Source organism: Saccoglossus kowalevskii, chromosome 20 (genome assembly GCF_978046115.1).
Source record: "Saccoglossus kowalevskii chromosome 20, keSacKowa6.1, whole genome shotgun sequence".
Lineage (NCBI taxonomy): Eukaryota > Metazoa > Hemichordata > Enteropneusta > Harrimaniidae > Saccoglossus > Saccoglossus kowalevskii.
Window position 1 is genome coordinate 11,305,526 of NC_140660.1, and position 21,081 is coordinate 11,326,606.

Below are 21,081 nucleotides of genomic sequence, written 5' to 3' on the forward strand. Positions count from 1 at the left end.
ATTTGATAGAGAGATGGCCGCACAGTCCTGTCATGTAGCACTTGGAATTTGCACATAAAAAAAGTCAAAAGAGACAACAGTGACATCTAATGTCCGGAACTGTCGCTTGGTACAAAAAAAAGTGTAATATGATTTGAAATATTAAAAATTATAATTAGATATAATTGTAATTTATTACAGAGCCACGTTTCAGTTTTCAAAAATATACCAGAGCAAGTGGCATATGGTAGTGGTCTTACCGACATGACAGATGAATAGAAGATAAATGTATTAAGTGATAAATAATGTACTAAATTAGTAACAATAATTCTAGCTGTAAATGTATTCCATCACTGACATTCACATACTTTATCAGTCTTGTGACTTTATCGGCAAATTCTTTATATATTTTTTTTATTTTTTGCTCCCCATTCACATAATATTAGTTTGACAATTACTGAATTTGAAATTGCAATCCCCAACTAACATATCACATTTATTTTCAACACAGCCTCAAGCCATTCCTGGAAAAAAAATATCAATGTTTATTTTACATTTGTTTTTCGTGTTCTGCAATGCACCATAATAAAGAGTGCTGGTAATAAGTGTGTGCTTTATAGTTTAAATTGCCACTCTAATTAGTTTTAATTGGAATTATATTATTGTGACAATTGTGGTTATGTAGAATAGGAGTGGGGGTGAGGAAAGTTATGATCCATTTTGCGAACCTGCAATAATAAATTAAAAAAATTCGTGATAGGGTAGACATAAAAGCTGTTTATTTTTGATGTTACAAACAATACAATACAACAATAATGACATATGTTTACCAGCTACTTTATTCAGTTCGTCCCAGGTTGTTAAAAATAGTATGAATATTCTAGTTAAGACAACAAGCTTTGCGAATCGTCATCATTCTGAAGCAATCATGCTGAGTAGACTACAGTGCATGCTTGTTGCCATCGCACTCGTACATACAAGTAAGGTAAGTAGTGCTTCCATGCTAGTTATATTTGATACACAAGAGAAGTAAATAAACATCACGTTGATCACTTTATCGGCAACTTCTTTTGATATTTCTTCTTTTCTTCACATTCACATAAATTCAGTTTGACAACTACTAAATTTGAAATCACCATTCCATTACTGAGAAAAAAAAAATATCAATGATTTTTCACATTTTTGTTCGTGTTCTGCAATGCATCATAAGAAAGAGTGATGGCTAAGTATGTACTTACTAAGTATGTGTTTTTAAATCGCCACTCGAATTTGTTTTGATTGGAATTGTATTCTTGTGACAAATATTCAACAACAATAATTGTGATGATCAAGAGTAGGGTCAGGTATGATCCTTTTTGCCAACCTGTTTGGGTAGACACAAAGCCAGTTATTTTCATGTTAAAACAAAAACATTCGTTTTGGTTAGCCGATTGTGAAAACCTTAGACGGGATGTCAATAACATACAAGACATACATATTGGTCTATGTTTTGAACAAAGAAAAGCCGGCAAGAAACATTCTGAAGCCGAAATGAATACAATATGTTTACCAGTTATTTTATTCATAGCGATTCGTCATCAATACCCCGATTGTTGCTCTAAAGAGTATGACTATTTTAGTGAAGGGAATATGTCATCCATACCTCGATTTTCGCTCTAAATAGTATGAATGAATGAATGAATGAATGAATGAATGAATGAATAAATGAATGACATATTTTTCACCAGAAACAGTGTATACATTGAGTAGTAAATTATAAATAAATAAATACTTAAAATTAATAATAGTAGTAATTACAATGATAGTAATATAGTGTATATTTTTTTGTTTCTGGTGGGGTCACAGAATTAGCTTATTCAAGCTCGTCTAGTCTGTGACCAATGATCCAAGATATATAATAAAATAATGATAAGCTAAGATACACAAGACATAGTTAAAGCATGTAATGAATACTATAATACATAAAGCAGTACAGAAACACTCACACGCTCTGATAAAATAAAACAACGTAACATACAAATGCACATAATACTGATAAGAAAGTAAAATTTACATATCTTCTAGAAGATACCCTTTAAAGTGGCATTTGAAAGACTGTCTATTTTGTATACATTTTATGTGATCGGAAAGTGAGTGGAAGCGTATTTGAGAGTATGTTGATTTAATGTGAGATTGACCTTGGGAGTATAATAGTTGTCGCCTGCAACATATCTTGTAGGGTAATTATGGGGTAGTGTGTCTAAATATTTATCAATACTATGGGCATATTGCTTCTTCTTTAAGTCAAAAACGAACAAACAGGTGAGTAACATAGAGAGCTTATGAATATTTAAAATATCAAGAGATTTGAAGAGAGGAGCGGTATGGGAACGAAAGTCAGAAAATGAGATTAGGTGGACAATGTTTTTTTGTAGAAGCGTAATTGGATTTAATAGCATTGAATAAGTATTTCCCCGAATCTCTATATAGTAAATTATGTGTGGCAATATCAACGAGTAATATAGCAAAAGAAGTATATATTTAGGAATATAGTGTCGAATTTGAGAAATGATTCCAACTTTGGGGGCAATTATTGTTCTGACTTTGTCAATGTGGGATTTCCAATTGATATGATGATCAATTGCAATTCCCAAATAGTTAGTTGATAGAACCCCTTCAATTGGAGATTTCTGGATAAGCAGACTTATCTCGGTGTTAACAGCTCGTTGTGCTGTTTTAATAATTATATAATTTGTTTTCTGTACATTTATTGTGAGTTTGTTAGCACTGCACCATTCGCAGACTCTTTGAAAGTCATTGCTGATATCGGAAAGATTGATGTGGCTGTCTTTGAGGAATTTAAATTGATTTGCTTTATCTGCGAAGAGCCGAAAACTGAAGGCGTTAGTTGAATTTGCAATGTCATAGAATATGACCCAGAATAGACTCTTGAGGGATGTTACATTTAATTAGATTGTATAATGATGAAATGTTATTTAAAGTAACTGATTGGTGGCGATTGTAAAGATAGTCTCTAAACCTTAAAAGTGGGAGCCCCCCTAATGCCATAATGCTCTAATTTGGAAATGAGGATGTCATGGTTAATTGTGTCGAATGCCTTTTTGAGATCAACAAAAAATGCCAAAGGTGATGGATCTATTGTCAAGGTTTGTAGCTATGTCTGAAAGTAAGTCTGCAAGAGCAAGCTTGGGACTGTGTTTTTTAAGAAAACCAAATTGGGTGTTTATCTTTATATGTGTTTTTTCTAAGTAGTCAATAAATTGTTTATTTACAAGCGATTCAATAGTTTTGCTAAAAATTGGTAAAATGGAAATTGGACGATAATTACTGACATTTGTTACCGAACCTTTTTTGAAGATTGGGGTAATTTTTGCGATCTTGAGCGGGTCGGGAAATTTTCCTTGGCTCAGTGAACAATTGATAACGTAGGCTAAGGGACCAGAGATGACGTCAGCAGCATGGATAACTTGTTTGGAGTAATTTGGTCATGCCCAGGCAATTTACGGGGATTTAGTGATTTAATTGTATTTAAAACATCTTGTTTGAAATTTCCGCTTAAATATTTTCTAAAATTGTGTGGCGGGCAATTGATATTGGCAGCGAGATTGGGCCCAATGTTGGTGAAGTACGAGTTAAAACTATTTGCAATGTCTAAACTGTCAGTTATTGTCAGGTATTGTTATTTGTTTAGCGTAGTGAAATGCAGTTTTTGGGGGCCATTTTTGTAATAGTTTTATTTAGAATTTTATTGACCACTTGCCACGTTTTACTCGTGTTACCATTCGCAGATGATACTTTCTTTGAATAAAACACCTTTTTTTGCTGACTTAAGGAGTTTTGTCAATGTATTTCTATACAGTTATATTTATTTTTGAGTTCAGTGTTTTGTGGGTGTTTCTTCATTTTACTAAATAAGTTATATTTTGTATGAATTGATTTAAATAAGGCTTTAGATATCCAAGGTTTGCGGGACTTTTGTGTAATTTGTTTTATTTTTTTACCTGTACATGCTTAAATGATATACCATGAAAAATGTCATAAAAGGCGGAATAAGCCTGATTGGGATCTGAATGACTATTTTAGTTAAGGGGATATATCATCGATACCTCGATTGTTGCTAAAATAGTATGAATATTTTAGTTAAGGAGATATGTTTTGTGAATCGTCATCATGGCAATAACGAAAGAATATAGAACTTTCCGGATATCAACTCTGACAATTCAATAAATGAAAATGTCAAAACTGTGCACGATATCAAATTAATATTAGTTACATTTGATTTTTCCTATTCAGATACTGTTTTTTCTGAATATGCCCCAGTGAATGGAATAACCAGTTTATATGCATTGTAAAGGGGAAAATAATAGGCCCAATTATGTGTGTATGCTGACAGATGTTTCGAAGTCTATTGATTTAACAATGTAGCTAAATTCTTATAGCATTCACCAACAAGCTTAAGGTATCAGGTCTAATTCCCTTCGTTCAGTACATTTACTTACAATTTTCTCAACTGAGTTCATAATGATTTTTAATTTGTGACCCTAATTGTTATCTTTCGAAGAGAATCATGTTAAAACATGTTCACATCCCCAGTAAAAACCCGAAAACCTGGTGCTATAATTAAATAACAAGGTAAACCAGCCACACAGAATCTGACTCTGACCAAAATTGTCCACATTTAAAGTTATGAGATGTTCGTTTGTAATTGAATGATATTGTTTGCGTGTATTTGTTAGATAGAATAGGAACAAACTGTTTATTAAAATAAGGAATCATTTCTGAAGTTACCTTCGAATTATGAAGTATATTTCTGATATTGATAGTATCAATTATCAATTGTAAAATACATATGCATGATGATGTTAATTAGTCAGTTGCTCAAATCAGCCTTGAAAAGTATTAATTATATAGAATACGTGAAAATATACATATCTTATAAGTTTTGGAATACCCCAAATTCCAATTCCAATTCGATTTTCGTATCTGAAGTTTATCTTTCATTTTTTTTTATTTTTGTCCAAAAATTAAGTTTTTCTTTTTCGTATTTATCGTGACCTACATACACCCCAAGTACCCTAACGGGACCCAAAGACGGCGATAAGCCCTGTGGAAGCACCCATCCCCCCATTCTGATCGCCTACTAGAATTAGTTCTGTCTTCTCTAACCGGACTGATGATTACTAAAATCAGATAAGATTTTCCAATTCTTTATTTAATTCCACTTATACCACAAATTATTGAAAGCACGATTATACATTATTATAAGCCTGGAATGTCATGTAAAAAACAACATTGACATTTTCCACCTGGTTTCTAGTGTGAAACTATTTCTCTTGAAATGTTTGATAACGTAAAATGAACAAGTTTCTTGGTATGATTGATACATGTATAGATCCCAATATTTTTAAAGAAAAAAAATAATAATTATTTTATCGAACATACATTTTGATAATAAAGTAGCTCTGTGCCATATTAAATATTCTTTCTTTTTTTGCAATTTTATTTTTCACTACTATCGCATATTTATTTTAAAACAATTTTCCAGACCAGCGCTGTCTCAAACCTAATCAATCACTACAACAAATACAATAGAAATATATTTGTATATCACTGTATGCAGTGAAAAAAAATACAGAATAAAGCTGTGTTTGTTCATTGACCTTGTCGGTTTGCACGTTAGAGGCGTGGAATAAGCTAACTCATTAAGCAACTTTTCATTGACGTTGATCTATGGTTGAATGGAAGAAACGCCGGGAATATCACATAGACGCTCGGTGTCCTTGTCGCCAGTTCTAATCGTACATGAATAACTTCATATCTATGTAATCTTTGACTTTTGAAAGGTAATTTTTTTTAATAAATATTTTTTTTATTTATTTATCATTTTTTATTTTATATGAAAGGTAATGTTTATAAGGAAGCAAGGTGCAAGAAAATAACACTAGAATGGCGGACTTATAATGCACCATGAATTACATTTTAGTGTGGAGTGAATGGAAGTGCATTCAGTTAGTTAGCCATTGAATATTTTTTTTCTGATTTTGTTTGAAAGTGGTTCAATGGCGGTAGCGTAACTCTGGGAAGAGGTGCCACACCCCAAGACAAGAGGAAATATATAATTAGATGAACATTTTAAAAATTCAATATAGGACACGAAGCTGGACCAAAACCAAAAACTAGAAATGTTTTGTGGAAAAGTTTTGTACTTGTATTTTTTACTCAAAAGTTATCTGACCTCATCACATAAGTGATATTGACGTCATCGATACTCAAATTAAAGTTCTACCAAAAGGTAGAAATTGGTGTCAGGTGATCGGCAAAGATTTTATTTTTGCTAAAAGATATTTGTAAGCAAAATTAGTATTTCAAGTAAGCCAATGACATTGTAAAAGCACATGGAGCTGGCAGGACACAGGTTAATAAAACACTGATCATAATATTACTTGCAAACAAATTAATTAAAGTTATTGTTAGATTACAATAAGATAATAATAAGATATATCATTGTCAATAGACCACCCTCAGGATTCCAAAATATCGCCCTCAGTGTTTGTTTATTGACTCAAGCTGCCACTTGATATGTGTAATAGCGCCCTCTATAGCTGAAACGTGTCTAACAAAAGTCGGCTCATGTCGAAAGTGATATACGTACTGGGATAGATTTTGTGGTTCACGTGACTTAAAGTATATTTAAATGATTCTAGTTGAGTCAACTGTTTATATTTATGACAGTAAATGCAGAACCGGATTAAAATTATTTTTCTGTACACGAATGCACATGCACGTAATCAATCTATGATATACTTCGTTGTTGTCTGACCTTGTACGAGGCCGATTTCATGTAAATCTTCCACTCCCTGCTAAATGCCATCTTGTCCAGTCTTATATGCGTGGCCATGCGCATAACAAAACAAAACAACGTCAATTTGTGAGTATATTGCGATCGCTTATTACATTACGCGAGTGCTGCAAACATGGTTTCCCGTTCATTGGGAAGTCTCGCGTATGGTTTGAGGGCGCTGACCGTGGGACAAAAAGTTCGAATGAGTTTACAAATTGTACACAAATTATCCATTATCGATATGCCAATCTATCAGGCGGTATATAGAGTTGAGATATTCTTTCTTCATCAAAATTGACTTCAATCATATATATATATATATATATATATATATATATATATATATATATATATATATATATATATATATATATATCACATTATTAAGCGTGAAAATATTCCCAAAATACTTTCACGTTTGTCAAATCGCGCCCAATGGCAACGCTATGACCTTAAATTGTTTGTCATGTTTTTGTGTATTACATTTTACACATAAAGCAGGGTCACGGTGTGAACAGAGAATTGTCTATGAAAGTACCCACAATGCAATATTTAATGAAGGAAACACTCTTACACCCTTAAAGTTTGCGCCAGACCTAGCAGTATAATACCATGTTCAACTCGTTACCTTTAACACCAGTAACGCGTATAGCCACATAGCCCATTTTTTGTATAGATGTGTCAGGGTGCCGATCGGTCTGTTATTATTGACTCTAATTCAAAGATTCATTTCTTTACAGCTTTGTTTTGCTGAAGATGGTGAGTACTGTCTTATCGATTGATTTAGATATTTCATTTCTGTGACATTACCCATATATAATTACTGAGACAAAAAAAGAACGTTTACATTCATCAATTTGACTTTGGTGGTTGACGTCGTGTTAGGGTGTGAATGCAAAAGCTGCTACCGCATGTTTCAAATGTGATGTTTCAGCTTGGAATGTCGCATTTTCTGTCTATGCTGCTATCAATTATGTTTGTTATTTTGCGCTCTGTTTTCCAAATAGAAATCACACACACAAAACAGGTTATGTTTCAACCCATTGCGTTTTATGGCGTTTGACAAAAGTATGTCACGTGACCTGTAAAACAAATTTATCTCACATTATGTCTTGGACAGTAGTGATGGGCAAGTTTACATTAGTTTTAGTTTTCACAATGAATGTTGCTATCTTATTGATCACTGTATACTGTGCAGTTTGTTAGCACCTTGATAACCCGGAAGATTCCTTAGCTCGATATATATATATAATTGGGAAATGGGTTTAGCTTGTTGAGTATTGTGATAAATGGGTGTCATTCTTATATACCGCATTCAGTAAAGGAGAGAACCCTGGAGGGGTACTTGGCTGGTCGAGGGGTACGCATGAGCGTTCTGAATGACATGTACGCGTACTTTCAAAAAACTGATAGCTACTCAAAAGTCAAGACAACAAAAAAGTGTTTTGGTAGTGGAGACCTTGTTGTTTTCGGAGTTCCATCTTAACCAAACACAATGCACAAAGAGGAAAAGACACTACCTGGTTGAATAAAATTAAGCTGTTTCAATTTTTCTCATTTAATTAAAAAGAAGGGTCAATTTCCATTTTCCATCAATCAACAGTTGCTCTTGTTTTTGTGGAACTCCTTATGCCGTACTTATATCAGTAAAGTGGCAACAAATAACTTCGTATTCTCATATATTATTATGTAGGGGGAACGTGGTCTGATTGGGATGCTAGTTGGAGCGATTGTTCAGTAACTTGTGGTGGCGGAACGCAGACTAGAAAAAGGGTCTGTCTCGTTGAACCATGCGTTGGAAGTGATACCGAAGAACAAACTTGTATGGACGTCGATTGCCCATTGGAAATAGGTGAGCACGAGAAATAACGATTTATCTTAGCATGTGGCATATGTATGGCGTTGCATAGTGTTATCTTGATTCCGTGCTGTACATTCTGGTCCAGAATGAGGAAACAGATGACGTCTACATACGCGGTAACCATGACCCATTAGCATCTGTACCTACATACCCATAAGCACTTATAAATTGCTGCTTAGGACATGCTATCCGCCAAAAGTCCGTTAAGCTTGAAACTTAAAGTTGCATTCTAAGTAGGTTTGATCCGTAGCAATCCTCCTACTGACTCTTCGACGTATTGTAAACGTTTCTTTTAATTTTGTACAGTTATCAAGAAATATTAGACAGAACAGATTCCAAAAAAATAATTTTGCAAAATTCTTCTAAAAAATACTTGTATTTGGCCTTGACATATTTTATTTGACGAATAGACTGTACGACTTGATTCCATGTTTCACTTTGTGTGGATTTGTTTCTAAACCAATTGATTTTTAGTACCCGTCACTGTGTCCACAAGGCTGTATTTGTATAATACGTCATACTTTTTGCTTGATACTGTGTAGACTATGGTCATAAGGGATGTTGGGCTTGCACAGAGAAAATGGTTAAATTGGAAAATACTCGTAATGGGTATATTGATGCAAACGACCCAGCTAGAGTAAGTGCGTTTTCACCACTTTATGTCCATCCAATCACACAATACATTTTTCACGTCGGAGGTCATACAGATTACACGGTGAACTGTTACAGCCTGAATGAGTTACTTACAACCAACGGAACATTTAATGTTGATGTCAATTGATGTTCATTCACCAAGTAATAATTTAATGTAGAGATAATATTACAAGAATAATTACAAGTATTTAATGAAACTGAGTGAAAAGGAAATCAGAAAGTAGCTTACAGCTAGTCTAGTCTGATTCACTGTGAAATCTCTAGCGGAACTGACTTTTATTCATGATAACTAAGACAGCTGCAAGCACCATTGATCGATGTCAAAGGGTTCTGAAATTACAGCCAAAGCCAATTAGAAATAATAATAAGAAGAAGAATAAATATGCAAATATTAACAATTTCGGAATAGATGTTTTGAATGATCTGCGAGAAATTGTTTCTTGTTTCAAAAGACAGAAAAACGATCACACACACACAAAATATGATACCAACTATATAAAAAACATCGTTTAGAAATATAGCAGAATTGTTTTTTTGTTTAAAAATGTAGTTTGTGAGTCAACATGATTCTGGATGTGCTGTCGTTCATCATCTTTATTTAAATGAAAACAACATTTTTAATGAACGTCCAAAGATGAAAAAGATGCATTTCTCTTATTTATTTACGTCATAGAGGGTAAAATGTATTTCGATTACGTTTTTTAGGGATGTGCAAGGGCTGCATATTCTGGAGGATATGACTATTTTGTGTTGAAAGACAATGGGGACTGCTACGCCGTATCAACTTCAGCAGATTATGAAGAAGGGGGTGCAGACGAATCATGTCGATTTGGAGAAGGAACTTCGACTGGTTGCGATGTCTATGAAATCACACGTAACAAATGATTAATTATTATATATATAACACAATAAATATGAAACAGACAAATAACATATCAATTTGAATCTATAGTACTTCGCCAGTACTCTCCTTTGCGCAATATGTGAAATAAAATTGTGTATATTTCAGCACAGTTATAAAAAATTGTAGGAATATGCATATCAGGTTTGAAAATGTTACATCACTATTTGGAAGGGAAAACTGTTCACTTTTGAGCATTTTTTATCGAAAATATACGAGAACCTTTTATTACAAAATCACAACTCATCGTTTTTTATTTTATTTTTTATTCATACGAATATAGCATGGATGTGTCCAGATGGTACTGAATCTGCTGGTTTGTGTATGGGTCCTCCTTTTCGAACTCCACTGCCTCCGACTGTTTGCCGCGCAACAGAATATTGTCACAAGGTTGGAGGGACAACAACGACTCCGGTTGCGATCTGTTGTGAAAAAAGTGAGGCATATTGCCATATTGTCGAATAGTTGAACAATTTAATTAGTCAAGTAAATCGACAAATTTGAACAGTGATCATGTGTAATCCCGACGAAAAAATACAAACAGAATGAATTCCACTAAACCATTAATTCAGGTAGAAAGTTATAAATATGTCATATATTCGCGCCTATAGAACGTTGTTCTTATTTAGTATTAGTTAACTGTGCAAAATGTATTAGTTCGCTGACACTCAAATAAGATACAGGAATAGCAATTGGGTTGTAATTTTCAAAGACCAATAGAAAATCCAAGCTAAATTAGTGTAAATTATATAAAACGTAGACTTCTAGACACTGCTTTGATACATAAAATGTGTCCACAATATTTCAACTTTAAGGAAACAATAGTAAAATGCTCTGAACAAACATAATTTAGTACATACATTCTATACGGATGGTAACCCGTTTTGTTTATTCAATATTATAATTTGTTACATGACATGTGACAATGAACAAAAAACAGTACCACCATTATTTTTAACATTTGAGTAATGCTGTAACCTTCAGAATGAATTCTTCTTTCAAACAAATTGCAGAATTCTGCAAAGATAACTGTGGAAAAAAGATTATTGAGCGAGATTGCTGGTGTGATGACGACTGTGTAAAATATGGAGACTGTTGTGACGATCATATGGTCGACTGCTCAGGTATTTTAATTTAACTGTAATATTGTTTCCCAAATCTCACAATTTGTTTCATTATAATATACATCGTTTATATTGCTGTTTCAAAATGATAGATTGTGTGTGTGAAAGTTTTTAAAGTACCTTACTTTCAATGAAGTTGTTGTCTCGATATGCACTCTAATAAAAATACTAAAAATATATAAAATACAATCATAAATACTAAATATGCACAGATGGCCGCCAAGATCTCGCGGAGAACGAGACCGAGAAGACAACACTTTTGCCCATGAAATAGAGATATATTTACATTTGTCATCGAACCCACTGCTTCAGATACCACGAATATATAAATGTGGATGCGATGACAGAACAAACTAGAACTCTATCTAAAGAGACAAAAAATAGTCTCTGAAAAAATTTTATTATAAGCGGTTATTTTATTGATTAACTGATCAATTAATCTGCATCACAGGTTACGGTAGCTGCTCTGGATGCGGTGATCCACATTACACGAATTTTGATAACAGACGTTTCGACTACCAGGGAAAGTGTGAATATGTTATGATGTCCAGCAGATGCCCACAACCATACATGCAGCTTGAAATAATCGTGAAAAATCGTGATTGGCCTTATCCTGGAAGCCCAGTAACCACGACCAAAGAAGTCCATGTGATAGTGGAAGGCATAGTACGTTGATTTTTCATTATTTTCTTTTGTCTGAAATAAAAAAATGTTCTCTTATTTTAGGTGAAATTGTAATTATTCTTTTTTATGGTGTAATGGTAAATTAGAAATTAGATGCATTTGCGGCCTTTTAAAACCAGAGTACAAGCAAATGCGTGTTCAGATTATATTCATATGTGTTAATTACATAGTGTGTCACTTTTTACAGGATATATTGCTGATGCAGGGCAATAAACTGATGATTGATGGTACACTCACCGCGGTGCCTGTTGACGTTACCCCAAGAACTAGGGTGACGCTAGCCGGGATATATCTGGTATGTTAAAACCACCTAGCTTGTCCAGGATTCTTCTCATGCATGTTTTCTATACGAATTCAGTTGATATATAAAATATTTTGTAATAGGTTGTAACAACTGGGTATGGAATTGTTGTATATTTTGACGGAATATACAACCTTCGAATAGAAGCATCCAATCTACATCGTGGACGATTATGCGGACTTTGTGGAAACTTTGATGGTAATTGGGGGAATGATTTTACAAGGCCTGATGGCACTCTGGTGAGATTTTGTTTTTCTTATTTAAGAACCATAGATATTTTGAATGTGTTAATTCCACACATGTGACTGACTCCATTGCAGTTGTCGAATGTATTGTACATGTACACCGGCTGTCCGATTGTTACTTGTTAGAACTTTACAATAATGATATAATTGTAATATTACCAAGATGCGAATAGTCTTTATACAATTTGCATGATTATAGTGTGAAAGGGCTACTCGACGGTCAGTCGGAGATTTGCGTTGTATATAATTTTGGGTGATCATACATGGAAATATAATAACACACCAGAGAATGCAATTGTGGATTGATGAACCGATTCTACATTGTTGATCTTTATTTCTCCTTCGAACCCCTAGAAACACACAAAAGATGGCAGGTGGGGTTTTTAAAATACATATCATTCATATCAAAACAAGAAATAGTATTTGGCAACACGGCAGCATGTACATAGCAATGGGACGATCATCAACACTTTTTATAGATATCAAAAGATACAAAAGAATGATCATAAACTTCAAAAAATGTCAACAACGAATAACACATTATCGACTCATACAAGTAGTTCAACAAGTGGGATGTAAAGGATTACTATCTTGATAGAACTTTATAAGGATGACAAAAATCACTCACCTATAAACACACAAAAGTTGGCAGGTGGGGTTAAAGGTCATCGCAGAGGAACTCACATGTTATGAAATGCGCCATCACAGGTGATCTTGGTAAAACGTTTGTTTTTGTTAAGTACAATAATTCAAACTCTATAACAAGATTCTGTGAGCCCTTGTCACACCAGAGGTAAAAGAAACATTAAAATAATCAAACTAATGTGTTCCATAAACACTGGTCACAATAGGTTTAAAAAATAACACAAAACCCATATAGAATTGAATTTTGAAATTAGTCATCAAATTTAATGATAAGTCAAACTAAGAGTATTTTTGTGTAAAATGTATAAATATCGTATTAGTGGTATTTCCATGTACACAGTTGATTACCAGTTTACCCCAGCACTTTCGAGCAGAGAGGGGTAGAACATTTCTAATGTCTGATAAATCGATAATTAGGAGGCATTCTTAAACAGTAATGAATAATAAGAAATATCTCAGCTTTCCACTTAACGATATAGTAGTAAAGACAGTTACTGGGTCATTCGGGAATGGTATACCAAATAAGATGAGGAATACATATTAACACGTTGCAAAATTGTAAGATACCATTTATAACAACATATAAAGCATAACATGATGGCTGATACAGAATACAAAATAAAGCGCATTTCCTAAGATTTGTAAACAATATTAATTCATAAAATGCGTGGAATAGATGCTTTAAGTATTTATACCTAAATATGTGCCCCACCCACATATCTGGTGCAAGATGCTATCAGATTTGTAACTGCCATTGTGACTGACTAATTAAGAACGTGATCCCCTATGTGAATGCCATGTTTCACTATACGACCAATGTTACTTTCACTTGTTTTGTTTTTTCTCCGTCATCTTGTAAAAACTTTGCACATTTTCACATTTTTGTGTTAGTCAATTGAACCTTGCTTATATGGTATAGTAAGCAAATAACACCGAATAAACGGCAAGGTAAATACTACGTCTAATTATAGTAAACACTTACTGCGTGCGTGACTCGAACCGGCGCTCGCGTACGGCATAGGTCTTTCAAATACTCAAATCCAATCACTTCAGATGATATATCCATCTATACTTCCCTGAGTTCCATTCTTTTGTATCAGTATTTCATTTATGTCAATCTGTTCAACATACAAGATGATGATCTCAATTCCTGAAACCATGGTTATAATTTCAGTCACACACGTCCCCCACACCCATGACTCTAATCATAACCATGCTCCTCTTTAAATGCCCTCTTCGGTACATCACTCATACAAACTTACCTCAAGTTATTCATTCATATTTTTTGTTTGGAGAGCATTACTCTATGCACTTTCTGATATTATCACTCACCAATTTCACGTAACATGCGTTGCATTGTCTTTTGGTGGGATTGTGCACTGAGATCGTTGGTTTAACTAGCCATCTATCACACCTGGTTGCCTCCACTACAGTCTGTCCATTCTGACCACTGATTCTGGTTATCTACTGGGTTATTGTTACTGTATTACTGATTAGTCATAGTGGTTCGTTATATGGCGAAAGTCTCCGTGCTGGACCAATACAATAATCGTCTCTAGTTACATATTCAACACACTGCATGAAGTTGCCATTGATTTGCATGGTATGTACTGTACATATTCTTTCATCACTGTGTATATGTTCCAAAAGTACAAGGGCCACATCTCGGCACACTGTCTTTAGAAGGTTAGAAGTGAGTGAATACTCTGGCGCTCGTTCAATTTTATGTCAATATTGTAGTTCCGATATATTCAAGTGGCACTAATACAAGTTTCCTTCAACAGTGAGCTAACTTTGCAATGTACTACTTTGTGTATTCTGGTCTAATATAAACATACTGTTCATCCTTTGAACGAAAACCTGAATTTAAATCAGTCCATTTGTAACCTCACCTAAGTTCTAGCAACCTCTTCGTAAAAGTCACTTGTGTGGAATACTAATAATAAGCAACTTATTGATAACCGCCATGTGACAGGTAGCTTTACTTAGCTACTCAATCCCTTGACGTGCATCTACCTCCAGAAGATTATCATGCTTTTTCTTTTGGCTAAGTTCCGCACCGATGAGGGATAACCGGCGCCGCCATTGTTACTTTACCAACTTTGAATGTACTGTAACTGCAGCATTAAATCAAAGAACGGTCGGAAATAATAATTCTAACAACAGGGTACGGACTAGTAATAAAGTAACGTGACTTATAAAGACTGAATGCTTTTTGCAAACTTCGATTCGTATACGAAACCCGGCTTTAGTTATGAACCCACGTTAGCTTCACGTTCATGTCCTAGCAAGGCAACAGCCGGAAACAGTTGCTTGTTTTTTGAATGGAGCGGCTTGTTTTTAAAAAAAAGCTGCTACTGCCAGTTTTGCATGACCGCTGTATCACTCACTAAGTTAAATAATATATTTTGATCAGATGGACAAAACAATTTCCCCCACCAATGTCGTTAGGTGATTTTGTGCTGCAACTCATGCTTGTCACACTGATAAATCGATCTATGATAGTTTTTACAATTCTTTATTTTGCATTTTGGTTAAAATGATATATGATGGTAAGTCTTTAGGCAATATGTCAATTATACTATGACAAAAAAAATTACATATTTCCCAAACCAAGTACATTAGAAACAGGGAATTTTGCATCCGGGAAACCAATATGACAGTCAAACTACATGACCAATGACACTTTTGAAGGTCCAGTGAACCATTTTTTTATCATCATACAAATGCTTTTCAACGAGCTAAGAACAAAACAAACTACATATGCGCATATCTGGACATTTCAGATTATCTAGACCTTCAGAAGTATAGGAAAGTCTTGTACTGTAGAATATTTTATTTTTGCTTGGAATTTATTTTTGCTATTTACGATGAAGGGATGATTCTGTGAAAATAAAATCCAGCGTATATACTTTTGTTCATGTATTTCACATTAAACATACAAAATTCCATACAAAACGTCCAAAAAGCCTTTTCAGCGAAAATTAATTCCAGCAAAAATAAATTATTCCACAGTATTATAAAAAAATTCAATGAAAGAACAGTTCTTATTCAATGTCTATTCAGAATATCCTTTTGTATAAAAAAAACTCCATTTTGATTTTTGTGGTGAAAATGTTTTTTAGAGACAATGTTGCACATTTTATGAATGAACAGTCTCTATTCAGAATATAAATACATTTAGTTTGATCACATTTAAGTGGTGAAAATGATTTGATATAAGTTCTTGTAATTACACATACATGTACACCTACTAATATCAGCAGTGAACGACACTATTATTTCTCCTCCCAATACAATTATACTGGTTATAGTCAATCTGATATTTGTTAAATTAGAATTTCATACTCAACAGACTAATAACGCTGCGACATTTGGCGATAGCTGGATAATAGCAAATGCAGATTGTAACCCAGCTCGGAGATCAGTTGAGAGACTAGTTACCCGTAGCTCAGCTAAAACAATTTGCAACGATTTATTCAATGCAGGTATGTCGTTAACATCTCTGTCTGGTGTATTATGTTTAATATACATTACTTGTATGGAAATCACGGGCTTACTACGAACACAAGACGCGACTCGACTCCACGACCAAGATAAAGCGCCCGGTCGCTGTAATCAGAAGTGTGCCCGCTGTGAATAATATTGTGTGTTTATAACTATAATCTGGCAGTGTGAAGTCCTATAAATGCTTACAAATGTTAAACTGCTGCCATGTTATTGGTCAGAATGCTGTTTTGAGATGAGCTGCTGCCACGCTATTGGTTAAAATGCTTTTTTTGAGATGAGCTGCTGCCACGCTATTGGTTAAAATGCTTTTTTTGAGATGAGCTGCTGCCATGCTATTGGTCAGAATGCTTTTCTGAGATGAGCTGCTGCCATGCTATTGGTCAGAATGCTTTTTTGAGATATGTATTCTTTCTTTCATACACTTATCAACAGGGAATATTCGCGACTGTGCCGGCACAGTTGATCCGGGTTTTTACCAAGACTCCTGTATTATGGACGTTCAGTACTCTCTGCCTAGTACCACTGAGGGCTGTAGTGTAGTTGCTGACTATGTAAACCAGTGTAATGTTGCTGGTGTTGAAATCGGTGACTGGCGAAGTGGCACCCAGTGTGGTATGTAAAACCTAGTCAAATAATTATTAATTAATGCATATTTTGGATTATAATCGTCCAAAATGAAAATTATCAAACACTTCAATTTGATATGTATCTAAGCCCCATGTGCTTCGTTTTTTTTTTACATACTGAGTAGAAATCGACTGTCCCGTCGCTGGAACGGCCTATAATCACTGTGGTCCACTTTGCCCACCGACATGCTTGGAGCCCCACCCGTTACAATCATGTGTTGAAAAATGTACCGAAGGGTGCTTTTGTGCGGACGGATTAGTCTTGGATGAAGGTGGAGTCTGTGTTGAGGAATCTAAGTGTGGTTGCTACTATTTGGAAACGCTGTACAGGGTAATGTGTTTTATCAAACATGTCAAACATAATGTATTTAATCAAACACATTGTCGGTATTCATGAAACACTGAATTTTGTATTTAGTTTTGACATACAACCGGGTTAATGCAGATTTCGTAATCAAACACGTGAATTCCAGGTTTTATGTATTTATGTGTTTTCAATTGTTTTCGTTTAGTTTCATGAAGAACTGCCAAATGAGAAATATTGTTGTTGCAACGGTGAGTATATACTATACACTGTATTCACACTTTCCCCAAAACAAAAATCAACATTGTCGAAAACAGAATCTCTTTATCGCGGTGGTCCAGGGATACTGTAATGTGATATATTTTATTTAATGATATATTTCATAATACAGATGTGTAATGGTTGACTGGATTATATTTGTAAATATCGATAAACTGCAAGTATTACACTGTAACCTCAATATAATGAACACTTTTATAATGAATTTCCTGATATAATGAACACATAACATGTCTCCCGCTTACAACAAACCCAATGTAATATGTGCTTCAATATAGTGAACATTTCACTATAACAAACTAATTGTATGTCTCTCAAACAGTTCGTTATAACGAGGCTACAGTGTACTTTGTTTACATTGTTTATTTACAGTTACGGACAAGATATGTGTGGGTGAACGGTATTTTGAGGTTATTACACAGAAAAGGAATTGGACTACAGCAAAAAACACTTGCGAAGTTAGAGGTGGGATGCTTGCCAAGATCGACACACATTCAGTCGATAAAGCAATTAGAAGATACATATCCGAATATGGAATTGATAATAATAACTTCTGGTTTGGTTTAAATGATATTGACACGGAAGGGACATTTTACTGGACTGATGGAACTGCCCTTGGTGACTTCACGAGATGGGCAGAAAATGAGCCGAACAATAACGTCAACAAAAACCCACTAGGTCAAGACTGCGTGCAGTTATGGTAAGCGTCGCGTTTGGCTGTTGTTTTTTCTACTACAAAACTTAGATGGTTGTAGTCACGTTATCATCATCATCAATTGCCTAGAGTTACACAGCATAGCTCTTTACTGGTTTCTAGTATTTGTCCATCTGGAGCATATGTTGTCCTTCTCTCCTAAAACTAATTAACCTTGATTTTTCTAGCAAATCACTAATTGTATTTTAGAAAATATTTGAGAGGTTGTGGTTAATTATGATAACACTGGTACGAAGATGGTTTCAGACGGTATTTACGTCACTTGTCTGGTATAGACTTCATTTTTGAAGAAAATACAACACAGACACTACAGAATAGTTGAATAGAATACGTAATACAGTGAATATACTACGCTATGCTATTCAAGTGGTCAACTGTATTTCTAACCTAGAATGGATTAACAAAAGAATAAGTAACATTTAACACAAATATACTCGGACAGCCACGTTGACAATTTAACTGATAAAATACACAATACATGTAAATTTATTATAATCATGGATGACTATGAAATGTAGCCAACGAATGTTAAATCGTATTTTCTTTATTTATTTTCGTAGGAAAAAGAATGCATTTAAGTGGGACGATAGTTATTGTGATCGGCGTGCTGGATTTGTATGCGAATACAGTAAGTGTTATTTGTATATGTGTATTTGTATTTTTTATTTCTATATCAATTAAACCCCTTAGAATTTAAGCTCAGTAAATGCGATACGTATATGTATGTGATACCACGCCAGCATTGAGACAGGTACATATGGCAATCCTGACCTTCAGATTAGTATTTATTTTCTATTATACTACTATTTCACACCTGTCTGGTCCAACCGTTATTTCCTATCTCTGTTCCAATAATTTCCTTCGGAATTCTCATTTGTCTTTTACCTTTAAAACGAATATCGTCCTGTGCTCATTTACATATTAACCAGTTTCAGACCATATCTATTGTATATTATAAAAAAGTATGCGTGCAGCCCTTAAAATAAATTACAATAACACACACATCAGGCACCCATTATTTTTGTTTTTGTCTGGGCCTCTAAGTTTTACCAATAATGTTTAAAGTGTTTAATATTAAAAATGTAAAACTGTCTCATTTCAGGTTTTGAAACGGCGTGTCCATAACCCTTCTAGATATGATGTATCGAATAGAAAACTCGCGAAACGTCAATATGGATATTACATTTCATAATCTTTATTATATCCCAATATCGTTGTTATATTGAGAAACTGTTATTTCTATTGCAATACTATTATACTATACCGATATGCCGTTACTGTATTACAATGTAATATTGTTATCATAGTTTCGTGTACGCATTTAGTGAGTAATCTCTGCTTGTTTCACACAATTACCGTGTATCTACAATATAGTTATCCAGTATATAGAACAGCTGTATCTACAACTCATTATTATTATTTTACTTGCATTAACATTAAAATATATAGCATCAATCAATTTCGTTTCTTGTTCATATTTCGATAAGCTTTAGTCATGCTTGGATTTATTTGTTCGCAATGCTCAGTTTAAAAATATATAATTTGAAGTAATGTTATATTTTGACTTGTCTCTGTGGATAGCTGACAGTTATTTTCGCATTCACGTAATCTTACCTAGCTTCAGTACCTGTTTACTTGTCTCTTTGTTCTCAACAATGTCCATTTACTAGTGGAGAGAACTGTTTTTCAGAACGATCTTGGCTACCATGATCTATGTGAAAGACACAACTCACTACTTAAAAGTGAGACACTCTTTTTTGAAAAGTAGCCTGTATTTGAACAAACGATGTTCAGGCCGACGGACTGTGTGGATGCACGATCATTATTCAAAATATGCTTAATAGGTGATTTGTATTTCAATGCAATATGCAGTTCACTGTAATAGATACATAGATCAGGTGCTATTGTTACAGATCGTTTGCCCAGTATTCGTCTGTACAAAAAGAGCTATATAATTCACATACACTGTGACAACATATGACCCGAGATTGGAGTTAACATCCTATCGTGACCCTGTGTTGATAATATTGATTTATATATTTTAAAACAAACAGCCCTAATGACACGTGCTACTGGTAATAATTTACAAATACGCCACATTGTAATTTTCTTGTGAAAAATATTGTATTTTAACATTTGTTATACACAAAACACTTGTGACTGTATTTTGGGTTTTGTGGATTGTTAAATTGTAAATTGTAATTGTAAAATATTGTCTTTCAAACGTTTAGAAAGCTATAACAGCACAGAATGGTTGAGGCAAATTCTTTTAACATTTTCGAGCCATATTTATTGGACTGAAACACTTTTAAAGTAAGTGAAATCTGCACAATCCATAAAACCCCAAAACACCTACATTGTATTTTTCTTTGACTCAATTTAACAGGAAATTTGAAATGTACTGTTTGTGTT

At 34.1% G+C, this 21,081-nt stretch overlaps 1 protein-coding gene and 1 long non-coding RNA gene across 2 annotated transcripts; one reads left to right on the forward strand and one right to left on the reverse strand.

Annotated features, from left to right (window-relative positions):
• Positions 1-864: 864 nt before the first annotated feature.
• LOC102808606 (IgGFc-binding protein-like) lies at positions 865-20,128 on the forward strand. Its single transcript, XM_078008946.2, has 17 exons — positions 865-964; positions 7,561-7,579; positions 8,514-8,672; positions 9,224-9,318; positions 10,041-10,209; positions 10,520-10,672; positions 11,250-11,360; positions 11,812-12,026; positions 12,232-12,339; positions 12,429-12,584; positions 16,591-16,723; positions 17,178-17,357; positions 17,497-17,702; positions 17,884-17,926; positions 18,327-18,654; positions 19,230-19,297; positions 19,772-20,128. The coding sequence occupies exons 1-17, from the start codon at positions 908-910 to the stop codon at positions 19,792-19,794; spliced, it is 2,223 nt and encodes a 740-aa protein (XP_077865072.1). The 5' UTR covers positions 865-907; the 3' UTR covers positions 19,795-20,128.
• On the reverse strand, positions 12,282-13,248 carry LOC144350878 (uncharacterized). The gene is made up of 2 exons (XR_013420371.1): positions 13,219-13,248; positions 12,282-12,388 (listed from the first exon to the last, which is right to left on the reverse strand). It is a non-coding gene; the product is annotated as an uncharacterized LOC144350878 (long non-coding RNA).
• Positions 20,129-21,081: the final 953 nt, after the last annotated feature.